A 22,350-nucleotide genomic window follows, 5' to 3' on the forward strand; every position below is an offset into this window, starting at 1 on the left:
CTCCCCGACTACTGTAGTGTCTTTCAGGCTGAACTGATGGCAATAATTAAAGCCGCGACACTAATACAGTGTAATGCGATATTCGGAAATGATATCTATATTTTCACTGATAGCCAAGCGGCGATAAAATCTCTCACAAAACAGTCGTCAACCTCCAGGTGGTAGCCATGAAATGCTGCACATCTCTTAACGAGATGGTTGAGACAATTCACCTAAAGGTAACATGGGTTTCTGGCCATTGTGACATTGAGGGTAACTGTAGAGCCGATGAACTAGCGAGAACTAAATTGACCGATGAGTATATAGACGAGGACAAAGGGATACCATTACAAACATGCAAGCTACTTATCCTTGAAGAAATCATAAGAGCAGCGAACGAAAGATGGAGTAATGAAAGCACCTGCAGAATCGCCCGACAACTGTGGCTGACTCTCAGTGCTACACGCACAGAGTCTCTGCTAAGCCAAAATAAGCATACACTCAAAAAAAAACTTCTTCGGTTCAAGTTAAAACGACTATTGAAATGAGGAAATATGGGAATGATTTGGCGCCTCTGAAAAGGCATCCTCTTTTCAGTATCTGATATTTTCTCAAAATGAAGAAAAAATGTTTACATGCTTTCGAGAAAAACTTTCCCGATTTAAGGAATTTGTTTTTATATTTGTAATAAATTTTATGTTTGAAATAGATAATATTTTGCTAAAAGAAAATAAAAATATTACTCATTTCAGACTAAAATTTGCTGGAATTAGGGAAACTGTTATTTTGTTTCTAGTAAAAATTTACTAAAAGAAAAATAGCTTTTTTCTCAATTTTAAAAAATCTACCTGAATTTTCAGATTATGAAATGTTTTAAATATTGAATTAAAAATGCAAAAAATTTGGTTTTAGTTTTTTATTTTTGCATTTGTAAGCATTGAGAACATTGCACGTGTACAGCCATTCCAATTATTTCTTATTTTAAGTCTTATTTTGTTTTTTCAAATCATTTAAAATTGCACAAATAGACCCATTTTTCTCGCGAGATTTCAAGGAAATGTTATAGAAATACTGCTGGACAAAAAGCCAAATGGACCTACATTCGGGCGGATACTCAAGGTTAAGTACATGGAATATTTTAAAACACACATCAATACACTTGATTAGGTTATCGAACTTATAAAATATATCGGCGAAATACACATAATATTCCTTGCAATAAAAATAATCCAATCCAATGGAACATATAATTGGCTGAATCGTACTTTTATCCATATAATTTGCATCTACCATTAATTTCAATTTTGACTGAAGTTCACTACATGTCGGTGCCCACAGTAAGAAACTATTTCTTGAATCTGCAATAGTGTACTTGATGAAGTGTTTTTTTTTGTCTGTTTGCATGTTCTATATGTTCGGCCAGTTGGAATTAAGACAGAGTGTAGAAGATAAAAAATGACTAAGTCTTTTGCATCTGAAATTAGATTGTTAAAAAAATGAGGGCTTAAGACATATTAAATACCAGCATTGATGCTTCCTTCTTTAAACTGCCTCCAAGTAGTTAAGCTGTTTGAATCTTTAATGTAAATTTCTAGCAAAGGTGGAATCGCTTGGCAGAAGCTCTCCCATTTATCAAATAACAAATTTTGCTTTTCGGGGTACAGCTTCTTAAAATCCAGTTCTATCTAAGATAGGAATGAAGAACAATAAATTATTTTTTATGTAAATAAAACTCACGAATTATACCATTAAATGTCCAAAACTCTGCTTATACTGAGGCCATTCTTCTAAAATTGTATTTAAATTGGCATCTTTTTGTAGCATTTGTCGTCGCACAGCAAAAGTCGCTTCCCATTTTAGTTGAACTTCATCGAATGGTTCAACGTTATACTTTAACCATGATTTTTCTTGAATGCAATCTAAATGTAATTTTTTTATTAAATGAAGGTTACATTAAATGCAGATTATAATATTTAATAATCTCTCATTTAAAATTTAAATTAAACCAAAATATACTCATGAGTTAAGAAAGCCATATCGTCGTTGCGATTGCAAAACTGCATAAAACCAAAACGAATTGACCAAAGAAACTGAAGTTTCACGTACAATCTTTTGCAGAATTACTATTTGTATATTGATCTCTGTCATAATATTAATAAATTATAAGTTCAGTGAAAAAATTGAGCTATACTTTTGTAAAAAATCAGTTTTCTCTTCCTTCACCACTTATGTAGTTTTGTATATTGGATATACGCGGTATTGCTTTCGCAACGACGATATATGTACCTATGTATATATATACCTGTTACGCAAGAATTAATCTCCGTTCCTTTTGTTGTTGGTTCTACATCTCTTTTGGAAATAAGGCCATCCCGTCTAAGTTTCAATAATACACTGTGGTACTTAGCATACAGAGATCCACCTGGCTTTTTTCCTTTCTTATGAATGTAATATATATCCTGTGTAAATGAAATCGAGGTTAGAAAACTTTTTTTTAATAAAAATTTTAGGTTGTGATCAGACTTTAGATTCACTCGTAAATAAATCCACAATTTTATTGGCGAAAGCTTCAAATGTTTTAGGGTTTGGATGTACTTCAGCAGAAATAAAATAATTTGCAACTGTTGCAGCTAGAAGTTTCCTATACTTTGGAGTGAGACACTTTTTTTGCGCATAGTATTTCAGGATTTGTGATCCACCCGCCGACTTACTGAGTATTGCTTCAAAAGATTCCTTATATGAAGTACAGAAATGTATATTTAAAATAAATAAATAACTAAAGTAAAAGTAATAAAAAAAACATTTACCTCGCCACGATATTCATTTGCCAATAAAGCGCATGCCTCAGTGTGAATGGCTTGTGTTTTTATTCCCTAGTGAAGTAAAACGAAGATTATGAATTTTTGCATGCATATCTGTATGTGTGTATATGCACAAAATAACAAAATACCTGTTGCGCTTGCCAATTGAGCAGATTATGCTCAAAAATTACCCTTGGTCCAAACTGCGATGTGTCGATCAATGTATCCAAATGGCTTGGCTTTAGGAGCTTCAATGATTCCTTAGTTAGACCGCTTTCTATAATTGAAATGATTAGCAATAACTAAAATGAGCAAAACAAAATATCCATAAACTTACCAATAAACACGTTCAAAAACGGTTCGCCTTCCAACTCAATTAAAATTTCTATTAATTCATCCATTGCACGACAAAATATATAATCACGAAGAAAAAAAACAATCAACTACGTATGTTCGTAAAAGCAATGAGCATTCGATAAGATAATTGTAAGTAAAGTAAAAAATAACAAAGAAGAATGTAACATCAAAATGAGGACTACGGGTTTATGTTTCAAACACATTTATAGTCATTTAAAAGAAAAAATACTCAAAAGCGATAAAATTTAATGAATTTGGAAGAGTTCAAAATAAAGAATGGTTTTCTTTATTTTAGGGAGGGAATTTTTTCTGAGTGTAGTCTTAGCGTCTTAGTGTCTGAAAAGAGATAGGGGGCTTTAGGAGAGATAGCGACAAGCCCCCCTCGCGGCATCATAATGGGCTATGACCCTGAGTGTGTACCACAGGACAATCGCTTCAACCTAGCCTTACTTAACCATAGACATTTCCGAAACGCTGTGAGTATTTTGTGAATATGAATTGACCATAGAACCCTATAGAATAGCCAAAGTCATGCCGCGTTCATACAACGCTACAGCCACTCTCTACTAACATTCGAAAGTATAGAATATAAATGAATAGTCGGAATGTTTACAGGCATTGTCATACACCATCCCAGGTTGCAAAAATAAGCCTAATGAAGTGTGTGAAGGCTTCCTCCGCGAAACTACGACGAAGCATTCCAGATGCTAAAATGCCCTTAAAATGCGCGACTCGACAGTTGAAGATTCATTCTCCTACTGCAGTGGGTTCAATGTTATCGAAACGACGCGATGGTGGCATGGCTCCGGCAAGACTATTCATATATGTTTATGTGGCTACCACAATAACAACAACAACAATAGTAAATTTGTATCACTAAGTGATAGAGTTAACACGATTTTTTATGCGGAGCTCTTCGCCATAACGGAAACAGTGGAAATCATATCCAAAAGAGGGTTCGAGAAAGTAAAAACAAAAATACTTTCGGACAGCCAATCGGTTTTGAAAGCTTTGAATAGCTTCACATTCAAGTCAAAAGTCCTAATAGAGTGTACCAATGCACACAACAAACTGGCTACTCATAGTCAGGTCTCACTCATGTGGGTACTAGGATATGAGGGACACGAAGTAAATGGGAACGCAGATTTTTATAACAGAAAAGAGGCAGAAGACACCAAATTACTGGACCAACCTAATTTTTCGGCTTTAACAAAAATACAATTAAACAGGGAACCAAAAAATGGACTCAAAAAAAAAAAAATCAGGGAACACTGGAACCACACAAGAGGCCTTAATCACTCCAAAAAGTGTGTGAACTTCAATGCCAACAGAGCAAAATCTGCTCCAAATCTATATAAAAAGGGCCTCAGATTACGTTCTGGAACACTTACGGGTCATTTCGCCTGTAATAAACACTTTAACACAATAGAGTTATCCAGTACAAGATCATGCAGGTTCTGCTGTGATGAAGAGGATTCTATGGAACACTTAACAATCAACTGTGAGGTATTAGGGCACAGGAGGCAAAGAATCCCCGGGCTCGTACCTACCAGAGTAGGAAGACCTACAATTGTCCCTCCTAAGGAGCTGGTTCGATTCCTCTGTATACTAAATAATTATAATTAAGTAATTAGGGGTGCACAATAGATCAATCTGGTCGCAGTGAATAAAGGCTTTAGCCGAACCCATACAACCATTACCACTACCAAGTGATGGAGAAGTACAGGATTAGTTCGTTTTTGGCGTGCTTAAACACCAGGCCGTTCATTCCGGTATCCTTGATCAGATAATTTTGCGGTTGCCAAATCTGTAATTACGTCTTGAATAGCATTCCACTATCGAGGAAAATACGCTCGAATTCAGTGCCCACTGATCAACTGTCGGTACTGTCAAAACTGCAGGCACTAGAGAGAGATTGCCAAACAAGTTACTTCGCCATCGTTGTCGTGTGGTTCAAGATTGGCTGTCTCCTAGTACCTAAGATGGGCTAGCAGAAATTGTGATAATGGGTAAAAAATTTGCTCTATGTCTAAGAGAAACTCTTCACTCAAACATTCACACCGGCCTTCTGAGATTTAAAATCCACTACATCTTTCACTTACTTTACTTACATTTTTAATTTATTGCAAAATTTGGAATATTTACTTATTTTCAATTTATTTATTTTTTACTTTTCTACTATTAAAAGTCAAATGAAAAAATCCTTACAGCAAAAACCATATAGCTGAAAATTTCCAACTTGCAAAAATTTCAAATTTTCATCCAAATTTAAAAACAATTTTTACTCTTTGTAAAATTCTGCGTATGCAGTTTTCTAGTCAATCGATTTTTGATTTTTTCCCCCTTTTTCTTGCTGTCCTATTTTGCTCGTTCCTAATTTTTGAAATTCTTTTATTTTTTATTTGATTGCATGGAATGAAATAGGCAACACTGTCTACAAAAAAAAAATGCCAAAAATCAAGCGAGCCTTTTATCCACTTCAAACTTGAACAATATTACGCCAAGTGTATGGGATATACATAAAACTGCATATCTAAAAGCTTCTGAAAAAAGTTTGCAATTTTTATGAAAATTTTTTGATTTTTTTTTTAGTTTTCAACAAAGTTAGCAATTTTGAGTTATATGGTTTTTGTTGTAAGATAGACTAAATTGTTTCCAAAAACAAAATTTAATAACTAAATAAATGGTCAAAACTGTTGCACTACATAAGGCGCCAACTGTAAATATTAGGAAAAACACGAGAACTAGGAGTACTCGCAAACAGATCGATATCTGAGGCTGCTTTATTGGAAACAAATATAAAATTTAAACTTTAGAAAATTTGTATTTTACATGTGCCAGAGAATATGCTGAATTAAAAACTTCAAGTTTCGTTATTCGATTGGAAATAGACATTTTTTGTTTAGTTTTGAAATTTTTTTTTTTAATTTTGAAAATTTAATTTTTTTAATTTAATATTTTTTTTCTTAAATCATCACAAAACCGTTTACTTTCAAAATTTACACTTAAATATTCAACACAATACATGAAATTGTGCATTTCGTGTTACAGAAAGAAATAACTCTCAAGCTGCTGCTGCTGTTAAGGCGATTTACCATCATCCCGTTTTATGCGAATTCGAGCAAATAAGTCACTCATACGCCCTGGTTTCCGCAAACGACTACAAACTTGCATACGAGTCTTACAGTTCAATTTAAATTGTAAAGCTTGCATTTGGAAAATCAACACAAATAATACATTTCGTTTATCCAACAATTTATAGAAAATTCCACTTAAAGCATTGCCGTGTAAATAAGCATAAAGAATAAAACGAGACAAGGCAAAAAAGTTGCGCCTAAAAGCCTGCCATACTCTTATTGAATGCGTCCTACATAGCAATGCGAGTCTTATGCCCACTGTGATTATTCAGTTTGCAGTGACACGCAAGTGTATGCGTGCAAGCGTGCGTAATGCGATGAATTTGATATGCACTCTGATTTTTTGCCCACATTTCTACTTTTTCTCCGTTTTTTCTATGGATTTGCGTGCGCGATTGCTTGCCGACTGGCTGGCTGTAAGGTGGACAATCAGTTAAGCAACGACATGCATGTTTACACATTTGGGCGGAAATTTTATTGCACGCAAACGTTCGCATTTGCAGATGTAAATGTATAATCAAAATAAAATATAAGAATTTCGAAATGAAGCAAAAGTAGAAATGAAAGCTTTCATAGTAAAATTTAGTATAAGATTATACGCATATGCCTGCACACAAACATAAGCGCGAAAAGATTTGCGAATTTCTTTCTACTAATTTGTTTATATTTTTATTACGCAAGCATTCACTTAATGTACTTCATAAGCATACTAACTTACTCGTCCACAAAACATTAATCCTGCGCTTTTGTATCTATACATAATATATGAGTGTGTGCGTGTGTATACAGTGAGGTAAATTTTTCGACATGTGACATAAAAAATTGTGCCAAAAAGCATAAATTGCCGCCAACAACCGGTCGACTAACCTATCCGCCTAATAGTCTCCGGTAATGTATATGCATGTGTGTGTGTACACCATTGAAAATTTAAACATACATAAGCGAAAAACTATAAAGATATATAAAGATATAACAGTAAAAAACTATAAAGATATAACAGTTATGCCGCTTAGGTTAGGACCACACCAAGCGTAAATTAAATGGATATATCGAGAGATTTTTTCTTGAATAGAGTAGACCTGTTCCAAAAACAAAATAATATAACACAAAATAAGTTATCGTGGAATATATTCGAATAATATAAATTAATGTAAGGAAAGCTAGTTTAATTTCTTAAAGAAAACAAAATAAAAAACTAAATAACGCATACAATTAAACAAAGGAAATATAATATAATCAGACAGAATAGAATAAAAACAAAATGGTGAATAAAGAAATATGAAATTAAAATTAAAAACGTAATCAAAAAAAAAATAATATTAGAAAAAAGAGTAAAAAAGTATTGTAGTAAAACTAAAATAAATTAAAGTAACACAAAATAAAATAAAATCAAAAATTTAATAGTAAAAAGCACTGTGTAAAAATGTTATATAACTCAAGTAAATTAACACAACATGAAATAAAAAAAAAATTTAATCGAACGAATAAATAAAATAAAAAGTGACGGAAATTGAAGCAAAATTAAGTAAATAGAATAAATAGAATAACTAAATAAATAAAATAGAGTAAAATAAAAAAGTAAAATAAAATAAAATAATGAAAAGTACAAAATAGCAGAACTAAGGTATATTAAAGTAACATAAAATAAAATAGAATAAAATAACTGTTAAATATGATATCAGAAAAAATAAGAAATAAAGATATATTAAAAAAAATTAACTAAATAAAGTAAAATAAGTTAAATCAAACTAACTAAAATAAAATAAGAAAACAAGTGAAATAAAAAAATAAAATTCGAACAACAATCAACTAAACCAAAATAAAACAAAAGTAAAGAATAGAAATTAGAAAAAAACTAAAAATAAAAAAGTATTAAAACTAGTTAATTAAGGGGACAGATACCTGTAAAATTTCGATAAAAACTCGAAAAATTAAATAAAATAAAGTATTATATAGTGAGAAGAAATAAAATTAGAGAACTAGGATTAAAACTAAAAAAATTACAAATTTTTAATGCACTAAAACAACACAAAATTAAGAACAATCACATTTAATTTATTTAATGAAATAAGAAAGTAAGTAAAATAAAATAAAAGAGTGAAATAAAAAAACATAAAGATTTGAAATTAGAAAAGAAGAATAAAAAAAAGATTTAAAATTTAAGCAAACTGAAATAGATGAAAGTAAAAGATACAAAAATAAAAAGAAAGAATAAATAAAAATTATAAAAATAAATGGACTTAAAAGAGTCTAAAATAATAAGAGTATAAATTAAATTAAAAAACTAATATAATAAAATAAAATAATAGAAACATTGAAAAATATTTATTGAAAAATGTATGTAAAAAAAGTTAAATAAAATACAATAAAATAAAAAAAGTATTATATAATAAAAGGAAATAAAATTAGAAAAGAAGAATTAAAAATAAAAAAATTATAAAATCTGTATGCACTAAAACAACACAAAATTAAGAACAATAAAAATTGATTGATTTAATTTTAATTTCAATTAAATTAAAAGAAGTTAAATAAAATAAAAAAGTGAAATAATATAAAGTAATAGCATACAATTAATTAAAATAAGATAAAAAAAAAATATAAAATTTAAATAGAAGATAATAAAAAATTAAAAATAGTGAGAAAAAACAAATAAGTTATGAAAATAAATGGAATTAAGAAGCATAAAATAAAGTAATTTAAGACAGAGTCCTGAAATCCTACTTCCAACAAGTGCCACTTTGGACTAAGTAGGCAACTGAGTACAAAATTCCTCACTCGACGAACAAAACTAACACTCAATAAGGCTCTCATCATTCAGGAAGCGGAATATAAGACAAAAAAGCAAAATATATGAGCAAAAAGGCATTAAATAAAAAATAAGAAATAATAATAACAATGAAATGAAATTAATATTAACCAAAATAAAATTAAAAAATTCATAGAACAAAATTCAAAGAAAAACCAAATGTGCAAAGCACGAAACGAAATGAGAAATAAAATAAAATAAAATAAAATAAAATAAAATAAAATAAAATAAAATAAATTAAAATAAAATAAAATTAAATTAAATTAAATTAAATAAAATAAAATAAATAAAATAAAATAAAATAAAATAAAATAAAATAAAATAAAATAAAATACTTGCGATAAAACACGGTCTCTTACAAGCAGAAGTCTTGTATTTTAAATATCAACCCAAGGCAATATTGGAAAATGCAAATTTTAAACTGTACTGGGACAGATTTATTTCTACGGATCAAACCGCAGTTGCCAACAAACCTGACATCATCTTGTTCGACAAGATAAATAAAACGATCGAAGTAATCGATATAGCGGTGCCCCTTAATCGCAACATACTCCACCAAAGTATCGAAGTATGCAGCTTTGGCCATAGAACTGAAACAGATGTACAAAGCGAGGGAAGTGAATATAATTCCAATAATTATATCGTCCACTGGATTAGTGCCTAAGCATTTAATAAAAAACTTGAAGAAGTATGACTGCCAACACCTCTTAGAAGACATGCAGAAGTCGACCATACTGGACACATGTGCAATAGTTCGTAGATTTTTAAATATTTAAGCAATAGTAATCGCATGGGCGTAGAACTTGGACTACGCTCCACCAGAGCACAATCCCTTGAAAACTTTATCCGGGATGTGTAATCTCCGGCAATAGCCGGATAAATAAAATAAAATAAAAAAATAAAATAAAATAATATAAAATAAAATAAGATAAAAAAAAAAAAATAAAATAATATAAAATAAAATAAAATAAAATAAAATAAAATAAAATAAAATAAAATAAAATAAAATAAAATAAAATAAAATAAAATAAAATAAAATAAAATAAAATAAAATAAAATAAAATAAGAATAAAAATTAAAATAATAAAAATGAAATGCAATAAAAAAGAACACATTTGGTCGCAAGTGCGCATTGTTTTTATATTATTTAGCTTTATTCTATTAATTTTCGAATTTAATTTATAGCATTTTTATTTTATACTCTTTTAATTCCATATATTTTTTTTTAATTTTTTCCTATTTGTTTCGTATTTATAATTTTTTTATTCTTTCCGTTGCATAGCGTATTATTTATGGTTTGTTCTTATAATTTTACTACCCACTGTTTCACTTTTATATACCCCTCTACAGTTATAAACTTTATAGCTTTTCTAGCTCTATATCTCACCTACAGCGCTTATGCCACCGACCAGCATATGATGCTAAGAGCGCATAAAAGTATACTTCTAAATGTGTTTCGGTGTTTTATGTGGACGTAAATCTCAATAATAGAAAGTTGGCTGATAGCTCTGCTATCGCTCTATATATCGCTGTATTCACACAAACATACGTGTATATGTTGTATATGACCAACATATGTATATATAAGTATATACATATATGTCACTTCGATATATTGTATTCCATGATGTATGTATGTGGAGTTATGAATATAGTTTGTTGTTGTGATAATAAATGCTTTATACCTTGCGTTAAATTACTATAGCACAGTTTTGACAACATATTTGCATCTTATTTGAACTTAATAATTTTGCTAAGAAAATATATATAATTCATTCTCCTACCGAAACCATAAACCAAAGTTTCAAACTTTGCGCAAATAAAAAAAAAAAAAAATATAAATTTCCATCCCAACTAATTACTTAATTTTTAATCAAAATTAAAAACAATTTTTTTATATAAAGTCCCACTTTGAAGTGGCTCAAAATTTTTTTTTTTGCAATTTCTTTGTGAAAATTTAAAAAAAAATCCAACAAATTTCCATCCCAATTTCTAAATTTTTAATCAGAACTAAAAACAAAATTTTTGAAACTAAAGTTCAAGCTTTGGTGGCTCAAAAGTCGCATTACATTTTAATGATTTGTTTCCATTTTCTTTGTGCATATTAAAAAACAAAAATGCAACAAATTTTCATCAAAATTTTAACCTTTCTTATCAGAATTAAATTTTTTAAATGAAATCTAAGCTTGAGATGGTTCAAAAATCGTGTTAAATTTTAAATATCTTTTTTTTCTGACGATGCTAGGTTGTTTTTATTGTTCATATAAAAAAATGTCAAGCACTTCCAAACTCCTCTGTAATTTTTAATAAAAAACACACAAAATCTCTACAGTTTGGTTTGTAAAAAAACTATTTAGCGAGTTTTCTCTAGTTCTATAGCTCAAATCAAAGATTTTTAAATTTAAAATAGTTTTGGATAATTTCAGATATTTTTTTTTAATTAATTTAGTAGTAGTTGGCCTCTACTTAGAAACTTGACTGCTTTTAAGGCTTCTAACGTAAATTCTTCAGCCGAAATTAAAGCCTCTGATAGTTTTTTAAGCGTTGATTTATTACATTTAATGGCTTTTATAATAGCCGTAATAGAATTCTAGATTTCGTGTTTTTTTCCAATAACATCAACTGCACTTTGTCGGAGGGTATTGCTCCCATACCTTTAACAGAAAAACATCAGGTTCCTCTTTCCCGTAAGTTGGAATTTTATAAATTTTCTGAGGTATTCAATGAGTCTAACAACAAATTCAACTACAACTCCTGCAGTTTCTCAATTTTTGACAAAATTCTATTAAGTATTGACTGGGATAATGCCTTCCACGACACTGATGTCACCTCTTGTTTTCTTATCCTTAAGACTAAGGTTTTTGAGCTGTGCTTGAAGTACATTCCTACTTATCATAAGAAAAGCTTAGGCATCAAAAGAATCTGAAACATAAATTTTGCCAATTGTATAAAAGTTCTAGGGTCCCAGCGTATTATTCTAAATTTCAGTGCCATTTAAAGGATTTTAACTGTTTGAACCAAATCTTATAGAGAAATCACATCTTGAATTTTGAAAACAATATTATTTGGAACTCGCCGGCCCTTTGGCAATTCATCAAATCAAAAAGGTCTTGATCGACGGTGCCTAACAATGTTTTTTCATAATAGTAAAAATGCAAATTCTGCCACAGAATCTGCCAATTTATTTGCTGACTTTTTTTGCTCTAATTTATAACTCAACTTGGACTTCGGTTCAGGTTTGCCCTCTAATAGTTTTTCATTTCTTACTTTTGGGTCATTATGTCTATCTGTTACTGATGCGTTCAAAGGTATTACGAAGCTCAAGGCCACATCGAAAACTGACTTGGATGGCGTCTCGCTTATCTTGCTCAAGAACTGCGTGCGACTTGCTGAGCCTCTTACAATTATATTTAATAAATCGTTATCCTCTGGCATCTTTGTTGTTTTAACTGTTGAGATTACATAAAACGAAAAAGTTACTGATACAAATGTTAGCTAAAATACAATATTTCCATAAACCGTCTAAATAGTACTATGAGTTACCAGAAATTAAAAACTTTTTTTTCATTTCTTTTTTTCACTGCGTTATGAGCCTTTTCTCTTTCCGAAACCTTACTCTACCATCATCATCTAATCATTTCCTTTGCATCTCACTACAGAGTCATACCTGAATTCTGGTGTTTAGCTCTTTTCTGTTTTTTTTTTTTTCTTTATGCACCAACACATTCTATCTAGGCGTAATTTTGCTTTATTCCCTATATTTTCAGATTCTTTACATCCGCATTCGTAAACTTTTTTATATTCCAAATCTTTGGCACTTTGGCGCCTCAGCACTATAATTGGAATTTAAAAGTTTTCACTCATTCTATTGCAACTTTTAGCATTTCTCTGCACTTCCTCTTCTAGCGGTCACTACGCTTTCCTCTCTCCGTTTTTAACAAGTATAGGTGTACTTGAATGGCGCATTTCACTACGCTCTAGCCGCTCTCGTAATTTTTACACTGTCATTCTCTCTCTTATTTTGCTTTCCATTCAAATTTTCAATACCTCTATTATGTAGTTCTCTATTCTTCCCAACCTCATTTTCTATCTCACCAGAATGTCTAGCCCCTATATCTACTAGCTCACCCTCCGACACGTCTGTCTGTGTGGAGAACACATAAGAATAAATCACTTGTAGGACAAGTTGGCGCCTCCGGTTTACTAGTTTTAGTAACTTTGTTTTTGTTTTGTTTTTTTTGTTTTACAATTTCGCATTTTTCGATTTTCGTTTGCTCACAAAATGTCTCTGGCTCTCCCATTCAGCCGTACACATACTCGTATATACATATGTACGAGTATGAGTACAGCACAAATACACATGCATGTCTCCCGATGTTCTCACTGATTTGTTGTTGTGCCTTTTTGCTGCTCTATACTTGCAAATAACTATTTATAGTGACAGTTATTTTTATTCGGAATTTACTATCCACTTCTCCCTTACGAATTGACTGCATTGTTGTTGTTGTTTTAACTGCAAATATAGTTATATTTAAAAATAGTTTCTTTTACTTTATTTTAATTCAAATTTATATTTTCGAGAGAAATTTGTTTTCAACTGCGAACAAATGCATTTTTCTTACTGTCTATATGGGAAGCAGACATCGGTGATATCAATGTATATGTGCATATATGCGCGTAGTGACTGCGCTCTTAGCAGCGCAAAGTCAACTACATTGGTAAGACGAAAAATATTTGTGGATTTCTCATGGGAAAGCAAGCAGTTGGTGATTTCTATGAATAGAAAATTTTTTAACCACTTAGTAGGTAACAATTGATTTGGTTGAAGTTATAGGAATACATATGTATACATACATAGACACATATAAGCGTGTGTTGCAAGTGTTAAGGCACTTTATATTTTGACTTTAACATTTCCGTCCCAATATGTTTTTGTGGCGTGTTTGGACATATTATATATTATAAAATTCGTTGCATTTTTATTTTTTATTCGTTTTTCTTTGTGCTTTAAGTTTTTTCTTCACATTTTTCCCTCATATTCGTACTATGTCGCTATTTTATGATGCTATTCGACAAGCATATCAGCGCTGTGAAAACTATAGAGAAACAGTTAATTATTCATTTAGTAGCAAAGAATCAGGACTTGCACCAGGAAGAACGGCATAATTCGATCCAGATTTTAAGCATGACGCGACTGTAAAATTGATTTGTCTAATACATTTTTATAAGTATGACTATAAATAAACCTTTTTTTTACCGAAATTTCTTCTTGAGCCAAATTGACATTATTTCAAATAACTCCGAATCACTCCGAAATACTCCGAATAGTCCTAATTTATAGAAACATGTTTCATTTCCCAAGCAGCAACACGTAAAAATTCGGGAAATATGTTTAGTATTACTAGACCTCTAAGTTCCTGTAAAAGTGATTTTTCTAATAAATTTTTATAAGTATCACTATAAATAATCTTTTTTATACCAAACTTTTTTCTTGAGCCAAATTCGCATTATTTCAAATAACTCCGAAATCTTCCCAATTACTCCTAAATACTCCGAATAGTCCTAATTTGTAGCAAAATGTTTCATTTACATAGGCACATAAGTATACATAAATATCTAGGAATTCCATGTTTTTGGTGTTACTATAGCTCCAAGGCCCATTTCAAAAATTGGTTACTCATTTTAGGTGTTAGTGACCAAGATAATGTTTGTGATATATGTATTTAATAACATATTATATCATTTATGTCGCCATACGACTAATTACTCTGAAAAAATCGGAATTACTACGAAAAAGTCGGGAAACCACTAAATTGCGCCTTTATTTATATAAACAATCACAAACAAGTATGTGGAAATTATTTTTTATACACTTTTATTTATACAATATTTGTAATTTTTCTGAAATATATTTGAGTTACATTTCATATTATGTTGAATTCGCAATACCCCAAATACTTCCGAAAAAAATCGGAATTGCTCCGAATTAGTCGAAAAACCCCGAAATTGTGCCTTACTTATATAAACAATCACAAACAAGTATTTGGAAATTATTTTTTAAGCACTTTTTCTGAGTATTAAAAGATGGAATGCAGTAATCACTGAACATTTTTAATTCTTCTGCAGTATATTTGCGTTATATTTAATATTATGTTAAATTCGCAATACCTCAAATCATTCCGAAAAATTCGGAATTACTCCGAACCAGTCCGAAGTTTCACAAATTGTACCATTATTTATGTAAGCAGTCGCATCGAGTATTTGGCAAGTATTCTTATACACTTTTATTTTTAGTACTAAAACATGGCATACAGTAATCATGTAATATTTTTAATTTTGAAGCAATTCTGGAGATAGAAGTTAATCAAATATGAAATGAATATCTCTTTCTACTATTACAAATTTCTTGGTTACTCCTTTAATTATAAGGCCTCAGGTCAAGTAGCGGCCATAGTAGCGCGTGACAAAAGTTCGATAGTGCCGGGCATGAAACACCAAATAATAGAAAAAGTTTTTTTGCGCATCATAAAATAAAATTCTATAACTTCCATAACTTCTATAATTTCGGCCTGCGTGTTATTTAAAGTTACTTTGTTATTTTCCTCGACCTTGAATTATTCTACTGAGTGAATACTGATTCAAGTACCATAAGAATTGTATCTAAGTAGCTGGACACTGGACACATCTAATACTTTCCCGCCCCTTTATTAATAGTCATTTTGCAGGTAGACAGTTTTTCAAATAATTCAGCCACAATAACACAAAATCCTATTAAAAATAGTCCAGTGCAGGTATTACATTCTTTGACACAAAAATAGGCCATTTAATCGCGTACAGTAACCCCGACTGACACCATTTGACCACTGACCTTGCTCACGCCTATACCGCAATTCCTATACTAAAAAACCTAAACAAAAAACCCAAAAAAAAACAAGAAAAAACCAAAAAACAAAAAGAAAAAGAAAACTAAATACTACACCAAAAGTTTTACACCCAAGAATACCTTTGTAGCGCCGCAAAGTATGCAATGGTGGCTCTGCACACAATTCATATTATTTTACAAATCACCTAAATTACCAAATAAACTACGTCGGACCAACTTGCGTCAATGTATGCTACACACACACGTACGTTTAGTGTGATTGGCGACGTGCGTATATGCGAGCTAGCCGTTGAACACAAATAGTTCAGCAAGGCGCCTGGCAAGGGGGACGATTTGGTAGTGGTGTTGAAGGTGTGTATGTGGCTTTAGTTTGCCTCCAGCCACTATCATAGTTCTGACATTTGATTGTGGAAAAGTGCAGTTAAGTGGACGAGTGGTTGCCACAGCTAGCTCAAGGTTATGTACCAAATTGCATGTCGACTATTTCTAGGCACACACGAGGCACGAAAAATCAAGTAGATGGGGGTGGTATTCGGTCAGTAGACTGTTGAAAAAATTAAAATGGTTGAAAAAATGGAAGCCTATAGCAACCTTAGAGAAAAGAGAAGAGGCGGTATATAAACAATTTTATAGGGAAATAAATAATATTTTTATAATATTTCGTTATTTTTAGTATTGAAAAAATATTACGACTTGACGTTTGATACGAATATATTTCATATTCGCATGCCTATTGAACACATCTGCAACCCAGTTCTTTGTTTGGCAGAAAATAAAGTATGCAATAAACCTCTTAACCATTGTCAATACGGCTCCCCCATTAGCTGAGCCCAATTAAGTGCTGACGTCAAAGGTAAAACGGCAGTAAATTGCCGTGACAAATGTCAATATGTGATATGCACAAACACCTTCACACACATACTTATGTTACATGCACACATATTTGTGTACATGCTTACAAATATCAAATGAATAAGCAACAGGTCTGCAGGCTTTTGAAAGAAGTAAAAAATGTTTGCGCAAATACACTTACGCCTTGCCTGCTGGCAATGGATATGCAATAGCTGGTTGTATATTTCTTACTTTCATGCGAGGGCTGAGCAAATATCACTTTCTCCTTTATTGCGCCCAACCAATTTGCGCGAGTCTACTGATCTCATGGTAGCATGCAACATCGTCATTACGATTTTCTTTCATTTTTGAGGTGACATACTGCTTGAGCAAATGAATACAAAAAAACATCAAAAAATCCAAAGACATCACAAACAAAATCCAGAATTAAAAATCCTGCGGGGCGCTGAGCTCACAAATAAAAAAATAAGCAAATTAAAAAGTTAAATTTATTATCGAAGCCTCAAAGCAGATTAAGGCGCGAAAAATCTGTATCATATCATAATCTGCTTTGTATAAAATGAAATCGGGCATTCGCTTGAAGGGGGAAATCTCTGCAACTATTGGACCTATTATCATATATTTTTTATGTTACTATCTTCAGTAATTGGTGGATACAAGTAATTAATTATAAATATTGCAATTTTGAATTAGTTCAGCCGTTCCTCAAGTATTTGAATTTTTGTATTAACCATTTCATTGCTACCCGAGCAGCGGAATAACTAAACACGTCTGCTGCGCTTACTAATTCCTTTTTGTGTTTTCTGCTAACTTTCACAGTTGGGCAGGCATTTTTGGTGCTTCGTTTTCTTCAATAAATTAGGAATGACAAAAGCCCAACAAGGGAAGCCAGACAGATTTGGCACTACGTTGATATATTTATGCACATTTTGTTTCCTTCTCACCTCCTCAAATATGAAATAAATTATTTCACATCTCTTACCATATCATTTAGCTAACCATTAATTGCGTTTGTTTTATATTTTTTCTAGAATGCCCCGCTGCCATGGATGGTATGGAGCGTTTCGCGTGTCCCACACCCGATCTGCAGGGTCGGTATCGTTGCATAGACGATCATGTGCTATGTGATGGATTCATCGATTGTCCGGAGGGTGAGGATGAGGATCGGAGGTCGTGTATGTTCTACAAAACGGTAAGTAGCCAAAGCAACATGCAATCGCTGATAAATAAATAATGAAATGCTCACCTCGATAGCACTTAAGCTCAATTTTGCAGAGGTACTTAGTTAGATTGAATATTCGCTGTGCTTTTGCTTAGGGTTTAGTTAGTTCACAACTTCTGAACTACATATTTTGTGCAGGAGTACAGGTGGCGAAAGATTTATAATTTTTGGATATGGCGTCGAATGTCGATCATATTTGACACTTCTGAACTAGACAAGCAATGGAACACTTGAAGGCCAATATAAAAATGTCCAGCATTCAAAATGTCCTTTTGTTTATTTATTTAATAAAAAAGTTAGGCAAAAACAAAATTGGATTACTAATTTTACGCCACCTTTTATATAAATATATCTTTTTTTAGCTTTTTGAGCTATTTGAGTACTATAATTTTAATTCAAGACTAAAACCGAAGCAGCCATTATTAAATTTTGCAAAATTTTTAACAAACACAACTGCAAATTGATTATTCCGAAAATTTTCGTACTCGGGTTTCGTAATTCAGCCGCCACAAGTGAACTAAAATTCGGGTTTTATAATTCCGAATTAGTCCAAAGAAGTTCGACACGCAGTAGAATATGTTTCGCTTACTCCGAAAATGTGTCACTCGTATTTTTGCTGCACAACAGCAGAAATAAACGCAAGCTATATATTATATATATAGAAAATATCGTTTTTAAAAACTTGAATTACCCCGAAAAAGAAGGATGCCATTGAAATTATATGCTTTATGTGAAATTCAAACAGCGTTAAAAAATTACTGATACTCTGGCGTTTTTACGAGATAATTCGAGATATTCCGAATTACTCCTAAAATATTAGTTCCACTTTTTATGAATAATATGTATTACGTCTGTTTGTGTAAAAGGCGTTCAACTTAGATAATTCTTGATAGACTGATGCTCTATTAAGCTACTCCGAAAAACTCCGAAAAAAAATTAGCGGCATGTGAAATATATTATTAGAAAATAAATAATATTATTACTTTATATAGTTATTTATAGTATTGCAAAAACAATACAAACAATACGACTCGACGTTTGATACAAATATATTTGATATTTGCATGTCTATTGGACACATTTGCAGCCCAGTTCTTTGCTCAGTAGAAAATAAATACGACTTCCACATTGGCTGAACCCAATTAGATAGAGATAATTCGAGATATTCCGAATTACTCCGAAAACACTAGTACCCATTTTTATACATAATATTACGCCTGTTTTTTTAAAAAGTGTTCAGCTCAGATAATTTCTGATAGACTGATGCTCTAATAAGCTACTTTGAAAAACTCCGAAATAAACTGAACAGCCCACTTTGTTGAAAAATATAGTTACTTTCATGTTTAATATTTGTTTTTACAAATTTAATAAATTTTATAGTTTTTCTTAGTCGGAAAAGGCGACAACACTTCAATTGCCGGTGATTTGTATGCCCCTTATTTTGGTCTTTCATGCCTTCATATTGTATAATACATTAATTTACGGCTTCATATGGCGGTGTCATGGCGCTCTGTCAAAAAATACACAAAATTCATGTTAATTTTGAACAAATGACATACATAATATTATTGACAAAATTGAGCAATCCGCTTTAACTTAGAAAGTTTCTCAGCTCGCCTTTACATTATTCAAATTCTTCTATTTATTTCGTAAAATTACAATGTATTTTGTTTTCTCTCTCTCTTTTATAGGTCAAAGCCCACCTTGATGTATTAGCGGATGCGTTACTGCGCTGGGCGCGAGGGCGTTAAACCACTACAATAACACACATAAACTAACACAACATAACTCTCGCCTTCCTATGCATTATTGCAAACCAAACCAAAAAACTCACGAAAGCAACATGAAGACATAGTTGCAAAACAGCAAACACACAAACATCTACAAACCAAAAACAACAACGACCACCACCACCGCATATGAATAATAAATATGACCAAGGAATGGTTTACAAAACCGGAAAAGAAATAAATATTCCTGCAAAATCATTAAAACCAACTGAATCAATGTACAAGTGTATAAAAAGAAACCGTATGTTTGCATGACACTGATGGACACATACTCTTATAAGCATTCATACACACAACCACACACACACAAACAGATACGAACACCACATATGAAAGCCCACAAGTAAGAGAGAGAAGGAGAAACAAAGGGAGGGACCATGTCGGAAAGGAGCTACAGGATGCAGTAGTATTGTTTGTAAAAAGCTGTCATAAGTAAACATTAATAAATAATAGGAAAATAGTAAAAAAATACAAGAAGAACAACGGAAAACATAAGGAGATATAGAGACACGAATAGATGTATGTAAATTAGAAACAGATGCAGAATCTCTATGTGAGTTTCAGTGAAAGTATGCAAATGTTAAAAAACCACAAAACAAAAAAAAAAAAAAATAAAAAAACAAAAAAAACTGAGAGTTATATGATGAGAACAAAATGAAAACTTACATACATACTTATGTTCGTAGTAAACGTTTAATGAGAATCAAGGCGTAACAAAAATTTAATGTTATGCATAAAAATTATGATTAAACTTATGATTACTTATTACTTAATAATTATTATAAATTACTGATTATTAATTATTATGATTATTAAAATTATTATGAAATAAACTATTATATAAATTATAAAAAAAACTACTATTATTAATATTAAAACAAACAAATTATACAAAAACACAAAGCCATATACACACAAGTACATACATACATTAAAATAACTGATTAATGGTAAAATGTGTTTAACATTTATGTAATTACTAAACCAAATAATTGTAAAAAGAGTGTTAAGACAAAAACCGAATGTCAAATTAAATACAAATTAATTAATGAAATACTAAATACCAAAGAAAAAAACAGCAGCAGCAGCAGCAGCTGGGTGTGAATTGTATTGTGCTCTTGCATAAAAAACAAAATGTCTACCCACCCCCAAAGTCATGAATCGGGCACAGAAATGGCTAGCATTCCACAAAAGTGAACGAGATAGCTAGAAAATGTGCAAAATATGCCGTAATACGAAATACCTGTTAAATGTTTAGGCAAGATGCCAAAATTAATAACTCCGAAAAACACTCCGAATTTTCGAAGTTTCTTCGAAACTCAGAATTGTTAACTTATTTGCCGATTTACGGCAAAACCGCACTCCCAACTGCATCTGTGCGTAAGATAGGAGTAATAGTACTGTTGTACGTAAAACTTTAAAGAGTTTTTCTTTCAAAGAGATCACACGGCCACCGCAAAAATTCTTCTATTAATAGATTATAGAAACATCTAGCGTCCAAAGGCGGCATACCACTGCAGTTTCCTCCATATGTGTGGAGCTACATTAAAATGCACAACACAAATTTAAGAGACAGTATAGCCAAAAAACCCATTTCGGGAAAGTTCGTGCACGTATTGGCATACTTCCTACAGTAGTGCAAAAATGGGATCTTCTTCGAACTTTATTAAAACGAAGTACTTTTCGGACTCTGTTAAATAAAATTAATTTTCAATTATTAATCGTCCGTTTGTCTGACTATAAATTCGGATTTGGTTTTTTCTATGCATTAATAATTTAGAACATATATATGTAGTGTAGAAAAATGTATATAACAAATTTTGTTCAAATAGTACGAAATATTCAATAAGAATAATAATATTCCGAAAAATTCGGAGTCTTTCCGAAACTTTTCTTAAGATTTTTTTAATGCTACTATTTTATGATTTCAGTTTCTCCGAAAAGTACCGTGTTGCAGTTTAGCGTGACATAAATTCTTTTTATACTAATTGCATTGTAGAAGTATTGGCCACTTCTCCGAAAATTTAATAGCATATTGCAGCCAAACTTGCTGAACTGATTTCATTTGAATTATTTATATTCTAAGGAATGTAGTTGTGTGAAAGCAGTAGCTTCTTAAAATATTCCGAAAAAATCGTAGTCTCTCCGAATTTTTTTTTAAAGATTTTTTTTAAGATCAGAGGTGTTTTGACTATTCGCTGCAATGTTTTCTCCTTAATATACTCCAAAAATTGTGCTAGATTAATGCTGTTCTTCATTTAATTTGAATAATTTGTATTCTGATGGAGGTAGTTGTTCAGAAGCAGTTGCTTCTTAAAATATTCCGAAAAATTCGGAGGCTTTCCGAATTTTTTTTAACATTTTTTTTTGTAAGATTAGAGGTGTTTTGAGAATTCTATGCAAATATAATATTTTCTCTACCCCTTAATATACTCCGAAAATTATGCCTATTTAGTGCTGCTCTTTTATGATTTTAATTAAACTTCCTCAACTTAATTCGTAATTAAACTTCTTCAAATATAC

General features: G+C 31.3%; 3 protein-coding genes across 3 annotated transcripts; 1 reads left to right on the plus strand and 2 right to left on the minus strand.

Annotated features, from left to right (window-relative positions):
- Positions 1–1,175: 1,175 nt before the first annotated feature.
- LOC129245474 (uncharacterized) lies at positions 1,176–2,339 on the minus strand. Its single transcript, XM_054883653.1, has 4 exons — positions 2,282–2,339; positions 1,726–1,898; positions 1,502–1,664; positions 1,176–1,453 (listed from the first exon to the last, which is right to left on the minus strand). Exons 2-4 carry the CDS (start codon positions 1,801–1,803, stop codon positions 1,278–1,280), a joined length of 417 nt encoding a protein of 138 aa, XP_054739628.1. The 5' UTR covers positions 1,804–1,898; positions 2,282–2,339; the 3' UTR covers positions 1,176–1,277.
- Positions 2,340–2,359: 20 nt separating this feature from the next.
- LOC129245475 (uncharacterized) lies at positions 2,360–3,355 on the minus strand. The gene is made up of 4 exons (XM_054883654.1): positions 3,118–3,355; positions 2,930–3,057; positions 2,787–2,852; positions 2,360–2,712 (listed from the first exon to the last, which is right to left on the minus strand). The coding sequence occupies exons 1-4, from the start codon at positions 3,179–3,181 to the stop codon at positions 2,497–2,499; spliced, it is 474 nt and encodes a 157-aa protein (XP_054739629.1). The 5' UTR covers positions 3,182–3,355; the 3' UTR covers positions 2,360–2,496.
- Positions 3,356–3,860: 505 nt separating this feature from the next.
- LOC129244268 (uncharacterized) lies at positions 3,861–20,190 on the plus strand. The gene is made up of 3 exons (XM_054881885.1): positions 3,861–3,999; positions 17,847–18,007; positions 19,729–20,190. The coding sequence occupies exons 1-3, from the start codon at positions 3,861–3,863 to the stop codon at positions 19,786–19,788; spliced, it is 360 nt and encodes a 119-aa protein (XP_054737860.1). The 3' UTR covers positions 19,789–20,190.
- Positions 20,191–22,350: the final 2,160 nt, after the last annotated feature.

This window comes from Anastrepha obliqua, chromosome 4 (assembly GCF_027943255.1).
Source record: "Anastrepha obliqua isolate idAnaObli1 chromosome 4, idAnaObli1_1.0, whole genome shotgun sequence".
NCBI classification, from domain to species: Eukaryota; Metazoa; Arthropoda; class Insecta; order Diptera; family Tephritidae; genus Anastrepha; species Anastrepha obliqua.